At 41.4% G+C, this 20,984-nt stretch overlaps 1 protein-coding gene across 3 annotated transcripts in view; it reads right to left on the bottom strand.

The window, feature by feature from the left end:
• Positions 1-20,984, bottom strand: part of LOC110989897 (uncharacterized) — a 40,760-nt gene that overhangs the window by 2,884 nt on the left and 16,892 nt on the right. For 2 of the 3 annotated variants that reach the window (XM_087132339.1, XM_087132324.1), the window contains exons 2-12: positions 15,568-15,785; positions 15,101-15,187; positions 11,679-11,858; positions 9,805-10,031; positions 9,092-9,265; positions 7,727-7,969; positions 6,826-6,977; positions 6,254-6,397; positions 5,703-5,850; positions 5,441-5,596; positions 1,971-2,094 (exon numbers count right to left, since the gene is read on the bottom strand). In XM_087132339.1, coding sequence (XP_086988465.1) covers positions 1,971-2,094; positions 5,441-5,596; positions 5,703-5,850; positions 6,254-6,397; positions 6,826-6,977; positions 7,727-7,969; positions 9,092-9,265; positions 9,805-10,031; positions 11,679-11,858; positions 15,101-15,187; positions 15,568-15,785 — 1,853 coding nt within the window. The remainder of the gene's footprint in view (positions 1-1,970; positions 2,095-5,440; positions 5,597-5,702; positions 5,851-6,253; positions 6,398-6,825; positions 6,978-7,726; positions 7,970-9,091; positions 9,266-9,804; positions 10,032-11,678; positions 11,859-15,100; positions 15,188-15,567; positions 15,786-20,984) is intronic. The other variant, XM_087132332.1, reaches the window with a different exon arrangement.

Genomic DNA, 20,984 nt, shown 5'->3' on the forward strand with positions numbered 1-20,984 from the left:
GATGGAAGACAAGGTGCAAGGATCGGAGGTGCAAGATGAGGGTAATGTAAGGTGGGTAATGGGTTGAAGCATGGGCATTCAAGAGCTAGGTTGATCTCATAGTTGATGCAAGAAAGGAATGGCAGGGTGAGATAAAGTAGGATAAGGGGATTTGTGGTTTGAAACTGTTGACTTACAGCGCGTTCCCACTTGAATTGGGAAAAGGTGGATCTTGATCCAGCATTTAGGTGTGATCGTTACCGCAACAAAACCGCAAGTCGCGTTCCCACTAGCGCTTGATCCACCTTTTCGGACGGAAATGTCGAGCCCAAAAGGTCACTGAGTTCGGTATTGCACATGTGCTAGCTTGCTGAGCACGTGCTCTGTGGCAGTGTGGCATGCTCAGGTTGCATGCCTTTGACTGTGCGGTTTTTTGGGTGCGGAGTTCTACTGACGCGACGTCCTTGAATCGGACCAAATGTTCAGCCTAGTACGTTGTCTCTTCAAATTTTGCTTCCCTTTTTGATACTCTGTTACCCACTGCAGGTTATACACTAACACAGAATTAGTTTTTGATGGAAAGCAAGTGAAATTACACAAATGAAAAAGGTTAAGAAACGGACGAATGCGCAACGAAAATTGTGAAAGGGCAAGGCACACATCGCGGCATGCATGCATTGTGCATGCGTGATGACACATTTTGCTAGCCTGTAGTTCAGTAGTTGTTTATTGTGCATGCTGTGCATGTTAAAAATTTCACATGAGCTACACGCCGAAAAATCTTTTTCTTTGTTCTTCAGACCGCAAAAGTTTTTGCGCCACTCATGCTCGGACGGATGTTGACAGGTCAAATTGCTGGATCAGGTCTACCTTTTGCGTTCCCATCTGATCGTGATCCACCAATTGCCGGATCTGATCCGCCAATTGCCAGATCTTAATTATATATAACGGTTTTGCCCTTACCCAACGTATATTAATAAGCACTGTATGCTCAGTGCATGTCCGAGAGCTTGCGAGAAAACCTCACAAGCTTGAATGAAGCAGCTTCATTTGACTCGGACCGGCCTGCCGACCCCGGCAAGCTCGGTGGTCGAGCGGTTAAGACATCTGCACTAGTAAGCAGGAGGTCGTGGGTTCGAGTCCCACCCGAGTAAGCTTGTGAGGTTTTTTCGCAAGCTCTCGGACAAGCACTGAGCATACAGTGCTTATTAATATACGTTGGGTAAGGACAAAACCGTTATACATAATTAATATCTCCCCAACGCAAAAAATACATCTTGAAAATTGCCAGATCTGATCCACCAATTGGGGGATCTGATCCACCAATTGCAGGATCTGATCCGCCAGTTGGGGGATCTGATCCGCCAGTTGGGGGATCTGATCCACCAATTGCAGGATCTGATCCGCCAGTTGGGGGATCTGATCCAGCAATTGTAGGATCAGATCCACCAATTGGGGGATCTGTATCCTGTTCCAGAGGAGGATCAAGAAAGGTGGATCTGATCCTGATCCACCTTATAACGGTTAGCGTTCCCACTACACACAATTGCCAGATCTGATCCACCAATTGGGGGATCTGATCCACCAATTGGGGGATCTGTATCCAGCAATTGGGGGATCTGTATCCTGTTCCAGAGGAGGATCAAGAAAGGTGGATCTGATCCTGATCCACCTTATAACGGTTAGCGTTCCCACTACACACAATTGCCAGATCTGATCCACCAATTGGGGGATCTGATCCACCAATTGGGGGATCTGTATCCAGCAATTGGGGGATCTGTATCCTGTTCCAGAGGAGGATCAAGAAAGGTGGATCTGATCCTGATCCACCTTATAACGGTTGGCGTTCCCACTACACACAATTGCCGGATATGATCCACCAATTGGTGGATCAAGTAGAAGTAGACTTCTTCAAATAATCAATGCAAGGAATCCACAGAGAGATCCTTATATGAGAATAAATTGTCAAGAAATGATTTTGTGGTACTCACCTTTGCATTAGGGATGGACTTGGAATCCTCCAGAGACCATCGGGCAAGCTTCTGTAGAAGTTGGTTGATAACAGGATCATCTTTCCCTACTGCAGTTTCTGCTTCTTTCTTCAAATCAGTGTACCTTGAACAGAAGTAATAGATGGGATACATATTTCCAGCAGAAACTGATATTGCCCTGGTATATATAACCTTGTTGTCTGTGGTGTTTTATGGACAGTACAGAGTACCAAAGGGATTATGTCACGTGCATGATTATGCGTGTAAAAGGCATTAGTGGGAGAACCAGCTGGAGACCCAACACACGCATGTACTCCATTCGTTTGCACTAGAACCAGCTTGAGACCCAACATGCGCGCGTACTCCATCCATTTGCACTAGAACCAGCTTGAGACCCAACATGCGCGCGTACTCCATCCGTTTGCACTAGAACCAGCTTGAGAACCAACATGCGCGCGTACTCCATCCGTTTGCACTAGAACCAGCTTGAGACCCAACATGCGCGCGTACTCCATCCGTTTGCACTAGAACCAGCTTGAGAACCAACATGCGCGCGTACTCCATCCGTTTGCACTAGAACCAGCTTGAGACCCAACACGCGCGCGTACTCCATCCGTTTGCACTAGAACCAGCTTGAGAACCAACACGCGCGCGTACTCCATTCGTTTGCACTAGAACCAGCTTGAGACCCAACATGCGCGCGTACTCCATTCGTTTGCACTAGAACCAGCTTGAGACCCAACATGCGCGCGTACTCCATCCGTTTGCACTAGAACCAGCTTGAGACCCAACATGCGCGCGTACTCCATCCGTTTGCACTAGAACCAGCTTGAGACCCAACACGCGCGCGTACTCCATCCGTTTGCACTAGAACCAGCTTGAGAACCAACATGCGCGCGTACTCCATTCGTTTGCACAAGAACCAGCTTGAGACCCAACATGCGCGCGTACTCCATCCGTTTGCACTAGAACCAGCTTGAGAACCAACACGCGCGCGTACTCCATCCGTTTGCACTAGAACCAGCTTGAGAACCAACATGCGCGCGTACTCCATCCGTTTGCACTAGAACCAGCTTGAGAACCAACACGCGCGCGTACTCCATCCGTTTGCACTAGAACCAGCTTGAGAACCAACACGCGCGCGTACTCCATCCGTTTGCACTAGAACCAGCTTGAGACCCAACATGCGCGCGTACTCCATTCGTTTGCACTAGAACCAGCTTGAGACCCAACATGCGCATGTACTCCATCCGTTTGCACTAGAACCAGCTTGAGACCCAACATGCGCGCGTACTCCATCCGTTTGCATTAGAACCAGCTTGAGACCCAACATGCGCGCGTACTCCATCCGTTTGCACTAGAACCAGCTTGAGACCCAACACGCGCGCGTACTCCATTCGTTTGCACTAGAACCAGCTTGAGACCCAACACGCGCGCATGTACTCCATCCGTTTGCACTAGAACCAGCTTGAGACCCAACATGCGCGCGTACTCCATTCGTTTGCACTAGAACCAGCTTGAGAACCAACACGCGCGCGTACACCATCCGTTTGCACTAGAACCAGCTTGAGACCCAACATGCGCGCGTACTCCATCCGTTTGCACTAGAACCAGCTTGAGACCCAACATGCGCGCGTACTCCATCCGTTTGCATTAGAACCAGCTTGAGACCCAACATGCGCGCGTACTCCATCCGTTTGCACTACAACCAGCTTGAGCACCAACACGCGCGCGTACTCCATCCGTTTGCACTAGAACCAGCTTGAGACCCAACATGCTTGCGTACTCCATTCGTTTGCACTAGAACCAGCTTGAGCACCAACACGCGCATGTACTCCATTCGTTTGCACTAGAACCAGCTTGAGACCCAACATGCGCGCGTACTCCATCCGTTTGCACTAGAACCAGCTTGAGACCCAACATGCGCGCGTACTCCATCCGTTTGCACTAGAACCAGCTTGAGAACCAACACGCGCGCGTACTCCATTCGTTTGCACTAGAACCAGCTTGAGACCCAACATGCTTGCGTACTCCATTCGTTTGCACTAGAACCAGCTTGAGCACCAACACGCGCATGTACTCCATTCGTTTGCACTAGAACCAGCTTGAGACCCAACATGCGCGCGTACTCCATCCGTTTGCACTAGAACCAGCTTGAGACCCAACATGCGCGCGTACTCCATCCGTTTGCACTAGAACCAGCTTGAGAACCAACACGCGCGCGTACTCCATTCGTTTGCACTAGAACCAGCTTGAGAACCAACATGCGCGCGTACTCCATCCGTTTGCACTAGAACCAGCTTGAGAACCAACATGCGCGCGTACTCCATCCGTTTGCACTAGAACCAGCTTGAGACCCAACATGCGCGCGTACTCCATCCGTTTGCACTAGAACCAGCTTGAGAACCAACATGCGCGCGTACTCCATCCGTTTGCACTAGAACCAGCTTGAGACCCAACACGCGCGCGTACTCCATCCGTTTGCACTAGAACCAGCTTGAGAACCAACACGCGCGCGTACTCCATTCGTTTGCACTAGAACCAGCTTGAGACCCAACATGCGCGCGTACTCCATTCGTTTGCACTAGAACCAGCTTGAGACCCAACATGCGCGCGTACTCCATTCGTTTGCACTAGAACCAGCTTGAGACCCAACATGCGCGCGTACTCCATTCGTTTGCGCTAGAACCATTTTGAGACCCAACATGCGCGCGTACTCCATTCGTTTGCGCTAGAACCATTTTGAGACCCAACATGCGCGCGTACTCCATCCGTTTGCACTAGAACCAGCTTGAGCACCAACACGCGCGCGTACTCCATTCGTTTGCACTAGAACCAGCTTGAGAACCGACACGCGCGTACTCCATTCGTTTGCACTAGAACCAGCTTGAGAACCGACACGCGCGCACTCCATTCGTTTGCACTAGAACCAGCTTGAGAACCGACACGCGCGCACTCCATTCGTTTGCACTAGAACCACCTTGAGAACCAATACACACGCGTACTCCATTCGTTTGTACTACAGTTCCTGGTTCAAAATTACACCACACTTCGGTACTCTATCTATAGCACCCTAGGCTTTAGAGTTACATGTGTCTGATATTTTCAGGAGTCTTAGATTATAAAGAGATGGAACTGCAGAACGCTGTCCAAATGAACTTCTTTAACAAGGCTGTAGTCCAGCCAATCACAAGGCCGCTACAGGTCCTTTTGCAACTTCATTTCACAAGTAGTAGGATGAACAACTAAGTGATGTCTCATTCATTTAAAGACCTTGTGACTTGACCCGAGACTGGATGACCTCTGAAGGGATGTCTCATTCATTTTAAAGACCTTGTGACTTGACCCGAGACTGGATGACCTCTGACGGGATGTCTCATTCATTTTAAAGAGCTTGTGACTTTGCCTAATACTGGATGACTTATGAAGGTCTTACAGAGGCAGTTAACAGATGTGGATATTTGACTTACCATTTTGAGGGCTTAATCTCTTTCATGTCACTGTCTTCAGTCACAGCCAGTTGACGACTGATCTGAGGAGCCTCCCGCATACGTTTGATGGCAAGCTCCATGACTGGATGTTCATTGGCTGCATGGAACTTCTGACGAAATGTGCGACAGCGTTCTCTGGAAACACAGAACGGAGTCGTTGCCAGTAATAAATCTTCCCATTATTAAAAATGAACATAAGCTGCGAGCTAGGCTTGAAGCAAACAATTCGAGACAGCCCAACCTTTCCATCCTCTCGATGTCTGTGAGAACCTCCCTCGCCATCTTCTTCTTAACTTTGTAGAAGCTCTCCCTGACAGTGTCCAAGGTTTTCTCAGGATCCATTCCATCTGTCTGGGTGCTACTGCTAGATGTCTGAACTTGTCTCTTAACTAGATCAATATCAACAAGTCAGGAAATTTCACTTCATTTATAAGGAAACAACTGTACTTCTAGATCGCTAAATTACAAGAGGCTGAAAAATTTAAAGATGGGTTGGTAAGTTACGAATACCAATTTAACTGGAGTTCCCTTAATTGTGTCTGATTTGGGAAGTCTTATTACTTCAAAAATATTCAATGAACTTTAGAAGATTAGTGTTGTTGGCCATATGGAAGCTCTTCTGTGGTCTTAAAAACAACACCAAAATTGCATGTTGTTCTGGTCCATTAATAAAATTTATTAAATGTGTAATAATTACAAAAACTGTTAAATACATGTAATAACACGGTAAGTTTGACTTTCCTTTTGCTTCTGCAGAGAAGTCTTGGATGTTTATGTTGGACCTACATGTACCTTTGTCAGCACTTGACACAGCCACAGTTATCCAGTATGGCTGCTTGGTCGACAGGGCTTGATGATGGTGATCACGTTCAGGGTGGTGTCGATGGTGCGCAGCCATCCACTTGCTAAAGCCAAGGGTGTGGGGATGGGCATGACCTGACCCCAGAACACAATACCAAGAGCAACATGAAGTCCTTGCAAGCCATTTAGTATCAAGTTCACTCACAAAAACCCTTCAGGTGAAAAGCAACACAGGATTCCTCCATTACTCTTTGTTCCCTGTTTCTTGTGGGCAGATCTGTCTAATTTTTGTAACCTTCACTAACTACACAAACAAGGCAATGAGGACAGCCCAAGACATGACCATTTTTTTAATTATGCTTGGAATACTACAATATTCTCATATTTCTCCTTAATTTTTTCTTTCGTTTGTAAATCAGTGCCTTTGAATCTTTTCAAATTAAATGCCCCTTGTGTCATTTTGAGTTTATGCATTCACAGATCTGTGGTACACGTATGCTTGTGAGAAAAATTCACAGTCTTGGAAAGTCATAGGAAATGGCCCAAAGTGAAAAAATTCTGACCTTGGCTGACCAAACTGAATCTGTGGGTTTGTTGACCACCCGAGGGGACGGTGGATGTCTGGACAGCAAGTAAGTCCTCCCATGTCTCCAGTCTTTGTTCCTTGTCCAAGGGGCGTGACTTGTGATGTAACGATGACAAGTTCTGGCGGAATCTATTCAAAGCAGTGCACAAGATGCACCCGAGTTGAGAGATGGGTACACTGTGTTGGACACTTTCATATTCTAGTGTGCAATGTGGTAGGTGCATGTTGGTTCAAACACTTCTTCTTTGGGAATTCAAAGATTTCATCACGTGTACTATAATTCCTGCCATGTACATGTAATGCCTTGATGCTTAGCCCTGGCCCGAAGGTTACCTCAAGGCTGGGTTTTAGAGCCTTGGCCTTAAGGCTTGTGGGTAAAAACCTTATCTTAACCTTGGCCTTGAGGATCAGGGCTTTGAATCGATCAAGGTCTGTCAACACTTTTCACCTGTTAGCCTGTCAGTATCCAAACCAGTCATTCTAACAATTCCAAAAACATACCAGATTTCATACATCTGTCCACTTTTTGTATTCAGTTCTCTTATACCCAACATGTTTGTCCTCTTAAAGCTTAACACCTTGACTGCTGACTACGAGTATACTCGTAGTAACAGGTGTATTGGATTCTACAACTATACTCTCAGGAAATAAAAACAATTGTAATGTAAATTGAATACACTGGCATCACCAAGAACATGACACAGTACACTGCTGGCAGTGGTGAGGGCATACATGTTCATCTTCAAAAATGCTCATGTTCACATGGATACCTGAAAAGTACCTATTAAATATGTGCACAGCGTACAATGCTTGGCAACACCCCGTGAAATTATGTATGGCAGTTAACATGCTGATAGTTGTTGTATACATGTACTTACTTTCTCCATTGCACTGGTGTTGATGACAATGGTGGCACGTCAGGAGGCTTGACACTAGCATTAGATCTATTGCTGAGATGAGATTTGGAAGTCCATTTATTCATCGTTGTTGCTGTGCCTGTTCCTGGGGCATTGGCACCACTGGGATTAAAATCACTGGAGCTAACTGTGTCTGATGATTGGATCAGTTCCATTGGAGCAGTGGTTGTGGTAGTTTGTAGACCTGTGGTCCTAGCAAGTCGACTGAAGTTATACAAACAGAGTGGTTTGTAAAGGTGCAAAGTACTTTAAACCTGGTGGTACTCAAACATAAATTCTCAACATTCTTTACACAGTATTGCAGTAGGAACAACGGAATGCAGTCACTGAAGACAAAGCTTTTATCATAAGCCAGTTTGTAATTACCGCATGTACACTGCACTGGAAAGCTGTGGGGTAAGGGTCGTTTGTACATAAAACAAATCGCTTCACCATGCGTCCTGAGTGTGTGCCCTTCAGTGACATTCGTTTGTGTAAGGAATGTTCAGTACGCAATTCAGTTAGAGCTTCAATTTTGATCAATTCTTTTCAAGTTTTGGGGAAGTCTTTCAACTTATGAAATTCGTCTGTGGAGCAACATATTCCACATGCTGTAGTTGGATTATTAAATCAACACTTAGTTGAACCTTCATTTGTCTGAATGACCTGATAGTTTAAACTCGTACCTATTTAAAATTTTAGTTTTCTTCCATTTTCAGTTTATCGTACGTATCTTAAAGATACTGCTTTCCGTCGAGGTTTCCTGGAGTGAGTTCATATATGAATGTCCTTGACACCCTGTACAAAAACCCTATGAGGCCGGTTGGAAAAATTTGAAGTGTTTTCTGAGAAAATGCTTTGATTTTCTCACCGCTAAATTTAACTTTTTAGGACATATTATTGCTTTTTGAGGGCTAACAAGGCCCTGCAGGGGGAAATTAGTGATATTTGTTCATGGAAATCTTACCCATTTCCTTTCCGTTAAAGTTATAGAAAAGTATTGTGAATTATACTGGGACACTATTCAGTATTATTTCTTAAATGACTTTACGGGATTGCAGGTTACCAGAATGTTCATTCTGTTCTTGGTTCTTCCTTATTTCATCTTAAGCATCTTCCCTATTTCAGCAATTTTTTAAACGATCGTCTGTATCAACAGCAGCCCATTCGCCCACACTGGAGTTATAAGTAAATCAATTTGTTTTATGTACAAATGACCTTTGCAAAGGTGCATTTGCACATGTGCAGTTTGTAAATACCAACTGGCTTATAGCTGGTGTACATGTACAAGAGGAAAAGAAAACTGTTAAAAAATTGTCAGGAAAACACACTGGCTAAGAATGTTACCTGAAAACTGGCCGCTCATATGGGACATGGCGGTATAAGAACCTGACCATCTCATGAGACAAGGGTACCCTGGTTCTGAGGTCTTTGCTTTTCATGTTGTGCAGAGCATTGAGCAGTCGGTGAATGGCTTTCAGTTTCTCTGCTAAACCTCTGTGATTGCGGAGGGAATTCAGCCTTCATTTTAAAGACAAATTATTAAATGTTATTTGCAATCTCTTCAATAGGTAAAGTAGACATGGTACGAGCCTTTCTTGTCAAGGGAAATGGAACAAAATGATTCCAGAAAAATTGGAAGTAACCTTCATTGGATATTTCATATTGTTATTGTTTACAGATGCCAATGTGTCTACTTGCTCCTGACCTCTGTTGTTTACCATTGGCCAAATAAGAAGAATTGATGTACATCTTAATACAAAACAGACTCCCCACCAACAGGTGGATCCAGAGTGCTTTTAGATGCAGGAGGGGGTTGGTGGGCAACTAGTGCACAGATTTCGATAAGATATTTGTTGGGCACATTTCTAAGCATGCCCCCAACACACCATCTCCCGCACCGTAGTTGTGGGGACATACACTCGACATTTCACCTAATGTGACGACTGAAAACGTTGTGGGGAATCAGAAATGTCCCCACAACTTGGTTCAAATTTCCCTAACAAAAGAACTTGTCCCCTGAACGCGGTGAATGCCTGCCCACACACACACATTCTTGCCTTGTAAGTTCCTCCTCAATGTCATCATCTATTGGCTTGGTCTTGGATACGGTCCGAGTGCTAATATCACTTTTTGTAGAATCTGCGGACAATGTGCTGGCTGACCTCACTTGAGTGTAGTGGGAAGATGAGGGAACTAATGTCACCCCAAAGGATGAGCCAGACGGGGGACAGAATGTTACACTAGTTTGCTGGATACCCGTGTTCTCATTCTGCCTTCTGGCTTTCTGTTGAACAAAACAAATTTAATCATTACTGGCGTAACTTTTCTCTAAAATTTGAATTTTTCGTTTCTATACAAGTAATTCAATTATTACTCCTCATAACTGTATTATTCGACATCACTCACTGGCTGCTAGTACTATGTAACCATAGGGAGGCCTTGTTAGGAAGTTTGGAATTTAGATTGACCAGATTTCATTCATTTTCCAAACTTCTGTTCTCTCATATTTTCCCACATTCCCTTGCCGGAACTCCCATTTCTGTCATCAGTTGAAACATAAACTACCAAAGTGCTCTAAAACTGCCAAAGAATTGAGATTGTTTATCTCCTGCTGATTTTGAGAAGTACTGTCCCACATCCTCTCGCTGGGATTTCCCACATTGTGATTGATTGAAATAAAAACCTGTGAGTGATGTGCGCCAGAAAATGTCATGGGACTTAAGTACATGTTGGGTTGAACTTCGTTTTTTGAGATAACATCCGTAGGATTAGGTTTTTTTTCATAAATTTGTGTGGGTTTCTCCTCTCAAAAATTTGGATTTTCACAGACATCAAATAGAATAAAGAACTAATAAGCTTTCTAATACTGCATATGTACTGATTAATCTTTCTGAAACGCTACTTTTTGCCAGTCTTTATTATGGCTGGCAGAAACATGGTCATGTTGGGCTAAGAGTGGAGTGACCTTTAGGTTACTCCCAGTCTGTTGGGTAGCGTAGACTTGCACTTGTGACAACGCTGCTAGTCCATAATGTAAAACAAGCCACGTACGTATGTAGGGGCCTATGTTTAATTCACTTTTATGAAAAATAAGCTAGATAGCCGTGGTACTGGAAAGGTACTGTACCTACAGGAATTTACATTTGAGAAGCTCTTGATCTATTTACATGTGTACAGGCGGTGAAGCTAAAGCCACAAACCGATGATGTACTATCATTATCTGGGGTGTGAGTGGTCACTTAAAATTAAAGCTAAAAACAGCTAGCATATAGCTGAAGTGCAAAAAGTTCCCATACTTTTGTACAGACCAGGTGTACAGAAAAGCTGAAATTCAGGGTCATTGATAAAGCTGAAATCAGCTAAAAAGCTGAATTCTCACACCCCTGTATTATACAGGCAGGCTTCCTGGGTAATCAGGCACCGTCTTCAGCATTTGTCTTGAACAAAGGAAATATTTGATATATCAAATTTACTGAATATTCAATTTTCAATAAATTGATTAACAAAACATCTAACACCAATGGACCTCATCTACAGGTAATGATTATGTCTTTTGATTTTATATTCTTTAGCTAAATTGCGTATTTACAAATACTTGTATCAGTTTATCGAAAGTAATCTGGCATATGTTTGTAGATAGTCTGTTGTGTTTATCATCAATTATTTGGATCAAAGTGAAACACCTGCTTGACTTTCTACGCTGCCTGACACAGAGATGATAACTTTAGACCATTCCTTAATTCATAATTAGATTCCTTGCTATTGGCAATTACTACTAGACAGGATTCAAACTCACACCCTCTCACTCAACTGACATATGGCAAGTCCTATACATGGAAACTAACTTACCATCTGACGAACTGCATAAAATTTATGAAGTGAATTGGCAACCAACTGGCAGTACTTTTTAAAACAAATTTTAGCCACTGACCTCTAAGTCTGCCACACATTTCTCAAAGTTCTGGCCGCCTCTTTCTGCCACCAGTATTTTCTCAGAGTCTTGCAAGTAATTCTTGATGTATGTGAAGCCAGCGGATGATACAGCCTCCTGATTGATCTGGGATGCCTGAGCACCCAGGTGCTTGTCATGCAATGCTTTGGGTGTGTGCTGCTTGAGAATTGAAAGATAAGCATCATCAGGTGTGATGGATGCAGAGACTAAAGTCATCCAAGTATCTCTCCACTCATCTAAATAATGACTTCTAATTCAACCTCAATGAATATACTACTGAAACGAGGTCAAGACTACTTGGATACATATAGAATGAGCTTTACTTGTTTGTCTCGTTTGTAAAAAGAAGTGGTGAGTTAGCACTTGATGTTTTGATCAGGATGTTTGGGTCATCGTTAAGAGAGTGAAGAGGATGACCAGAGCATCCTGCTTGAAATATCAAGTTCAAACTCACTGAATCTTTTTGGAACCACACCTCTTCCAAACAAGATACATGTACATGTATATCCTTGGATACAGTGCCTCTGCAAGCCTTGTACAGTTCAGCCTCTACCATAGAAAGCTTCAAATCTTAGGGAGTATCTCAAAAGTCAGGAACGTTTGCATTTTGTTGGACCATTCCCAAATGGAACACTAGCATTCCATTGGAACATTCACACATCAGCAGGAATGGTCCACAGCACAGACCATCCTGAGGCAGAGTTCCAATGAGAATGTTTTGTTCCCAATGGAATGGCCATCCATTCTGAAATAAAAACAATTAAGGCATTCCAAAAGGAATGTCCTGACCAACTGGAATTATGAGATGTTCCCTTACTTGTTTCTTTTTTGTGGTTAATTATAATTCAACAGACTGTGCATGGTAAGCAGTTACCAAACTTGGTCCAGGTTTTGAATTTCATATTTGGTAGAAAGTGTCAAAAACTATTGTAGGGGAGGGGGACAGAAGCGTGAGCATTACCACTGAGGTTAATATCCCTCCCCCCAAAAAATGAGATGTTCGTTGACACATGTCATATGTAAACTTAAGCTGTTAATACAGGTTTTCAATTTATGCTTCATAACATGACCCACAAGGGCATTACAGGAAGTGCACTATGTCTGTGAAAGTACATGGATTTTCAAATCTGTATATTTCTATTAGCAGTTTTGTGTATGCCAGAGACATAAGATGCACACATTTTCACGCATATCCACGTAAATTTAATGCTGACCGTCAAAAATTATTTAACTGAAAATCCTGAATACAATCTAATTTGCCCAAATGACTTGCATAGTTGTTTTATTTTCAATGTATACATCAGAGGGTCCAAAAAACCACTCAAATTAAAATACTTGTTTACATGATAAAATGGTAAACTGCCCTCTCTTTACGTATTCTTTGTGACTGGCTTCTCTTAACAGGTCTGTGATGAGAAACTACAACAGACCTGCCAACCTAAAAAGGTATTTAAATGAGCCTTCAGTTCATTTAAAATTCTAACCTATTATGTGGTGATGCCCTCAGGAAGGCATACGACAGGTTGGCAGGTATGCTATAATAATCATTAATGTCCATTATCCATGACAAATAAGATGAAGCTTCTTTTCAAGCTTGAGTGATTATCAAGCAATAATGTATTTATACTTTAAGTAAATTTGTGTGTTTATCCTGTACTTGAAATTATTACCAGGATGTCCATAGACCATGCTTCGTGCATCATCCCCACGATATCATCCACTTATTCAAGGACTACCGTTATACTTTTATACTGTTATTTATGTACACAAGTTAGATGCACTGAAAGGTTATGTGTGTGTGGAGGTTAGTCAATGTGCCAATTTTGACTTATACATTTGTTTTAAAGAGCTTTCATTTTTAGGAGCCCTTGTATAAACTACGTATCCATCCTCATCCATCTTTTCTCTTGTTCTCATCTGTTTTTCCTTTCCCTGTCATCCATCTGTTTAGGTTTACTACCAACCTCAGTGGAAAGGGTTTCCATTAAAGAGCACCTAAAAGGAAAACATGTTTTCTCTGATTTTATTTGTTCAAATAAATATGGAAGAATCCACATCGAATGCAGTGTCATTTGTCTTCAGAGCTCATCCATAACAAGCTAAAAGGGCTTTTTTTTTCCTGTTCATGCCAAGATGTGAATTCTAAACATGCTGAATGTACATTGCATCATTCTGAGAAAAGAGATGTGACCAGTCGACAAAGTATTGTCAACCGTCCCAGGTTTAATGTCACTTTTTTTAGTGCGCTTTTATAATTAGTTGAAGTGCGCCCTCTCTCGCTATGTATCACAATGTCTAGCTAGTTCTGTAGGAATGCAGCGCTGCTTTGTACAAATTGTAAGTTGTGGTGTTGCGTTTGTAGGAGTTATCTGGTACAATATTTTGAGCAGTCATTTTTGCTTGTCAAGTGTCTGGTCCAAACCTTCAGTATCTAACTACCCATTTGTATGATTTTATGGTGCCTTCCCATTGGCCTGCTTTCTGTTTGATAAATCTTGGCCAGTCAGGTGGTTAGGGTTGGGTAGTTTGTGCATGGTGGCCAGCCAACAAAAATATATGCCAGGTTGGGCCAAATTGGATTTGACCGTCCTTTGACTGCACCAACATTAAAGGGGGTTAACGTAACTTGGATTAATCTGAATTAATAATTGAATGTACATGTAATTGTTCTTATTTTCAATTTTAATTAAATCAGCAGTCTATTTTCGTCAATTGGTGGTTTGTTTGAAATTTCTTTACTCTGCATCCCTGTTTCCTTATATTTTGGGTTATCCACTGCCCGCCTCTCTCTGGTAAAATTTAACCACTCGGTAACAGAGAGAAAACAAGGGGAACCCTCGCCCTGTGTTCATAGTGGATAAACCCTTGTGCATGCCAAACAATGGCTACAAACAATGGCTACATGCACTGTTTGGCATGCACGGGTTTATCCACTACCAACACAGGGTGAGGGTTCCCACTGTTTTCTCAGAATGACGCAATCTACATTCAGCATGTTCAGAATTCGCATCTTGGCATGAACAAAAAAGCATGAACAGAAAAAAACCTTTTTAGCTTGTTATAGATGATCTCTGAAGACAAATGACACTGCGTTCGATTTGGATACTTCCATATTTATTTGAACAGATGAAATCACAGAAAACATGTGTTCCTTTGAGTTGCTCTTTAAAAGACAGCAGTGCTTGGCTCTTACTATGATTTTTATGAACTAGTAATAAATTACCAACAGAACTCCAGTGTTCACTTGCATAAAAGAACACCAAATTTACGTCAAAGGATACGATGAACATTCCTTCGATAACTATTATTGTCCAATTTGAAGTAAATAATTATTCTTTTATCGTATGAAAAATGGCAGTAACAGAATCTTGACAGCCACTAATTTATTAAGCAATACTCACCTTGGAGGATTGTTCAGACTTTTCTGCTGTTTTCGGAGGTGTAAATCCCAGCTTGTGACTACCAATAAAGAAAGCAGCTGCATGCACCTAAAAAACAAACATCATCATAAGAAATCTATAGAACAAGTCAAATAGGAAATTTATTATCCAACAAGTGGTTATGCGCATTTTGGCACAGCAGTGTAAGGCTTCTACACTAGCTTTGCTGTGTTTAATAGGCCTTTTTTTCTGAAAATGAGCAAAAACACTACACTGAGTGAAATGTTCATATGGTACACATACGGTCTACAACCAAATATTAACATCTCAGGACAATGACATCACAGTCTTATGCCATTACTATCATCTTTTGATAAGTATGCATGGTACAAAAAAAGAGAGAAAGAGGCCTAGACCTTAGAGGTACATGTAAATAAAAACCACAGTAGCCAGGGGAAATGTGAGCTTAAAGAAAAAGAACATCGCACCTTTTTTGGCAAAGTGGCAGAGAAAACTCTGAAAACCAAGTTACGGGAGTCCAGATCCACATCCCCAATGGGCTTATAAGCAACATGCTGTGGGGTGAAAAAACCCTTGGAGAGGTGGCTTTGACGACGTGAAAACTGCTCGTTCCAGTCATCTGCAGTGTCAAGGACACATGTTGTGCTGGTCCGCTGTCGAATACGGTCAGCACAATATGGCAAGGCTTGCAAGGGGATGAAGAAGATTAAAAGACTCTGAACATGTTGAACTTTGCCCAGACAAGAGAAAACAATTACCGTAGCTGTTGCCGGCTAAATTTAACTAAACAGTCAACATTTAACCAGACATATGTGCAGTTACTGTTTTTTGGGGACTTAAAATTCTTACAATGACAAATCTTTGTCTGGTTCTGTGCCAGCATATTCATTTTAACTTTGCATTCTCGAGATGAGAATCGGGCCATTTTACATTTTGGACTTTTTTCCCTTAAAAATCTTCCAATCCAGAGCCATGCATCAGAAAAAAAAACTATTAATTAGGTCTAGGCTAGTACCAGGGTTGGCTGATTTAGTAAAGCACCAATTTAAATCGCCATTTAAGTCAAATGTCTTCTTCTTTAGAAATCAACATTTTAAATTTTTGTTGTTTCAATTGTAAAATTATCTTGCTACTATTTGATAATTTTTCCATTTTACATGTAACTGGCAAATACCCCTCTGTGAGCCATTTGGGTTGCACTACACTAAATACAAGCCCATAAAAAACAGTGCAAAATCAGACCGAAAAAGCACCACTAACTCTCAGGAAGAGGTTGGCCTCCGTTTTTTCACTGGAAGATACCCAAAAAATAGTAGTTAAACTATGTGCTCAGCTCAGAATGTAGCCACCTTCCTCTATCCAAAATAGGCCCGCAGTTGGGGGTTTTGTGAAAGAAATACTCCGAACTGGAAACCGTGATTCGGGATTTATAGAAATATTTCTATGATCCCTCTTGATTATGGCATGTCTTATTGTAAAAACCCAGTGGGATCACATAATGAGCTCGCATGCAGAAATACCACCATTTGGTGGGATGCACCCTTAAGTTCCAAGTATTGATAAGAAATTTGTATGAAAGCACATGTGTTACACGTAGGTTGGGTTGGCAAGATTTTCTGATCAATTCATTTATTTTAATTTAAATCAGCTTGGATTCAGTACATGAATTACATTTAATCATGATTTACACGTAATTTCACTTCATTTGAAGTGTCCACTTTGGAGTTCAACAAGGTGTACATCATACCTTTTAATCTCTACAACTGCACATGTACTTGTGATTGGTGGATTTTTTTCACTCATTGGTATTTAGTTATGAGTTCCATGTAGGTGCTACACTGTATGCATTTCACCTGGGTTTAGACAATTACAGGTGATTTGAGATTATAATCAAATTACTTGATTTCATTTTTGTTGAATTTTATAACAAAAGAAACTAATAATCAAAGATTAACAAACATGATGAAAAATTTGCTGGCATTAGAGGTTGGAACTGATGATTAAGCCGATTTGTCCATTTATATTTTAAAAACAAATTTGATTTAAATTTTAAAAATCTGATTTTTAATTTAATTAACAAAATAAATAAATAAAAATTGCCACCCCTTGCTGGTACAGGTATACTGAATGTGGATTAATATTTTCATTTTTCTTCTCACAGCCCCTCAAACACATGACATGATGAAGGGTAACAAGAGGCCAGGAAACCTATTGAAGTTCATTAAGGCAATATCGATGGAAGCACTGTGGTAATGTCCATTTTGCCTTGTCCTGCATTTGCAAACCTACGAGAGTAAAAGTTTTGGATTTGCGCCTGCCATCCACATACTCCAAACTCCCCATAGTAAAAGTTCATCATTTCCAACTAGTTTCATTCATTATTTACCCACAGATAGAGGCTCAGTATCCATCACACATTTCAAGTTCCCAAGAATCATGCAGTGGTAAAGCTTAGCCTTGCATATTTGATTTATTCATATCCACAAGTAACCACAATTCACACACTTAGTACTTGGACCAAATTGTTCTTAAATAAACTCGATTTTTATGGCTTCACTTTCACTACTTGACAGTTTGACTAAAATGGGATAATATTTCGAAAAATACCGGACGTCACCAAAATGACAGGAACACTGTCGTCTGAAGACAAGTCAAATAGGCTGAAAAAGTTATACCAAATTTTGTGTACGTACACTGCAAACGTCATTGCACAGGGTATCAGTAGTACCTTACCTCTAAAAAATCTGCCAGTTGGTGTCTTCTGAATTAGGAATAATTTTTTTAGTGGTGATGCACTGAAGAAAAAAACACTTTTATTTCCCATATCTTGATTTCCCATCACTTCCTTTCTCTCATTCTCCTATTTAGCTCCTTCGGCTACATTGCCGAAGAAGAACCTCTCCAGTACACAAGTTGGTGTTAATAGGATTAAGAGAGACATGCTTTAGGTCATTGAACCTGACTGAAAAAAAATGAAATATCCCATGAAATAGTGACATCATGATAAAGAAAAAGTCTAATTTTTTACAATAACCAGTTTTTCAGTGATTTAAAGTTAAGTAATCTTTGTACCATAGCACTTTGGCACTTTAGTTAGAGCGATTGCTTCATACTTTGCATATTGCTAGACTACCACCCAAGGATGTGCCGTGAAGATATTCGTCATGATGACGACATCACTTGTCACGTGACAAACCCACAAAGTTGAATTCTTTTTGGGCTTGTATCTGTAGAACCATTTGTCCCAGTGGTTGAAATTTTGCACAGAAACAAATCCAAATGTGTTATATGTGAAAATGGGATTTAGTCATGATGACGTCACCACCTGATTTTTTGGATGATTTTTAATTGTTATCATTTTGACACTGTTTTTGACATGAACTTTTTGCTAGACCTCCAGCAGGTCTACCGGTATTAGATGTCTAATTTGTTGGAAAATCTTGCGATGTCATGATGACGTCACTGTTCCATTGAGGAACAAAACAGGTGCTGAGGGCATTTTGACTTGCGCGCTCAACAGTATTTAATTAGCGCGCGTCAAATCGAATCTTGTTGATTTCTTCTTTTTCAGGCTGATTTTCCCCACTTTGCCAGTTACCTGTTTACAGTTTAGACATTCTTAAAGATGTTGTTTCTGTAAGTAATCAATTGTTCATGACTTTCTGTTGTGATTATTCAGCTGATATAGATTTGAATGATAACGGTGTGTTTTCTCAGGTATCTGTGCCTATTTGCGTGTTTAGAAATATGAATGTTTTTCTGAACTCTGATTTTTCCCCGGAAAGTGTAAGTCCTTCACTGTTAAAGCTGAGTTATATTCATGGAAGTTGTCTTTAAATCACAGAGTTTTTGTCCTACGGTAGGAACGCACGGTTTATTCTGTTACCCGACTTAAGGATCGTTCTGTATTACTGCTTCTTCTAGCTGAATCTGTCGGTGCTGTTGAATCTGAATCCGTCGGTGCTGTTGAATCTGAATCCGTCGGTGCTGTTGAATCTGAATCTGTTTACAACTGGTGAACTGCTTGATACTGTGGATTGTTGGGGTGAAAAGTTGTAAGTTTATTTCTGTGTCCGTCTAGTTCGATCCGAATAAGCTGTTACGTCATTTGACCTAGGCCCTACTTTACCAAATGTATATGTTAACTATATATATTTTTCTTTACAACGCCGTAACCAAATCTGTTGATTTCAACTGTTACTTAATGCTGTTCCTTTTCCCGATTTGATTCTTTTCAGAATTGAATAAAACACAATTATATCAATACTTGCCTCCACATCCACCCCCTGCCTCTCCAGTCACCATAATGTAAGGTTTTCAGTCCAACATATTATGCAGTGTCTGATCATTGTGAAATTCACTCGGTAGGTTAACAGTCAAACTTTGATTGCATTTCTGAAGTGACGTCATTATGACCTCATTCATTGATTTTTTGGTGAGTTTTTCACGATTTACAAGTATACGAATTTGCATGCATACTACTATCTTCCTGTCATAATGTCTGGAAATTAATCAAGTCCAATTACTTACAAATTCTGCTAAGAAACGATAAATTTCAATATCTCCAATTTCAATATGCGCATATTAGCATTTTGTTTTTAAGAGCCAAATTAGCGCTATTTACAAGTATGATTGTCTGATTATAATTGGGTACGCGTTGACCTTTGCCCTAAATTTGGCACACACTATACTTGCGGCCGCTACCACTAGGGCACAAGTGAGGAAAACGCCCAGTGTCCTGTCGCACAATTTGTACTAGTTCCAGCATTTACGGTCTGAGCATAAAGCAAGGACTGGTCTGACAGACTGGGACTGTGGGAATCCACCCTTTTTAAACATTGAGTATGGTTCAGCAACTTTGCCCAAATGTGTATGCTAATGTAACTGGACCAGGTTCCTCAAGCTAGGCTGTTTTATTAGCAAACAACCACTTGCGATCTTAGGCAAAATAAAAGGGGTTGGTGGATTGGCTATAAACAGAAAAAGAGGAAATACATGCAATAAGTAAAATGGAAACTTAACAACACACTTAAGAACAGATAACTATGCAGCAGGAACTATATGTAACCAGCCACCTTGAGTGGACTGGTGTAATCTTGTCCTAATCAGTGAGTGATGGGAAGCAGTGAGGTCTGGTGGCTGCATGCCTCAGGGCAATTCCACAGCTAGCCAGGGCCTGCACCCAAGACCAACAGGTCACTTTCCCACAGACTGTTGTTAGGAGTAGACACACGTACTGCACACCTCTAAACTGGACACGTAAAGCCGTATTTTGGGAACAATTGGTGAGTGTCATTGTTTCCTTGTCTTATAAATCACACGATATATCAACTAGACGATTAGCCTGATTGAATTGACTGAAACATTCAGAAAACAGGTTCTTTTGGTTATTCTCTCATTTCATTTGCCTTTCAAATGGTTTTGATTGCTCTGTGACTAGTGATTATTAAGAATGTCCATTGACTGTGTAAACCAATCTAAAGTAATTATTTAGTTACATGAATGTAGTTTCTGTATAAGAATTAGATAGTCACCAATATAAATTTTGTACTCGGAAGGAACCATCTTGGTTGAGCCAGTGGTGGTTTGAAACTGCAATCTTTTACTGATCATTTCAGATGCCAGTGTAAGATGAACTGTTGTTTTCACTGTATTGCATTTAAGTGTGATTTTGCAGATTTGTTAGGGTTGAAATGCTCAAAGTTTGTCATGTTTTTTTGCTGAACTTTCTATGTAGTAATTGGCTCAGATCATGAGGCCACAGGCCTGTGTCTAATGTGTGTATAACACTGTTATAATGAGCAGTGCCTCTGCTTATCATCATTCCTGATCATACACCACATGTGGCAGGGTTCTGGTAGAAACAATGAAGTTGTTATTTTGT

Source organism: Acanthaster planci, linkage group LG02 (genome assembly GCF_054643075.1).
Source record: "Acanthaster planci isolate LZ-2023a linkage group LG02, COTS_SCS, whole genome shotgun sequence".
NCBI classification, from domain to species: domain Eukaryota; kingdom Metazoa; phylum Echinodermata; class Asteroidea; order Valvatida; family Acanthasteridae; genus Acanthaster; species Acanthaster planci.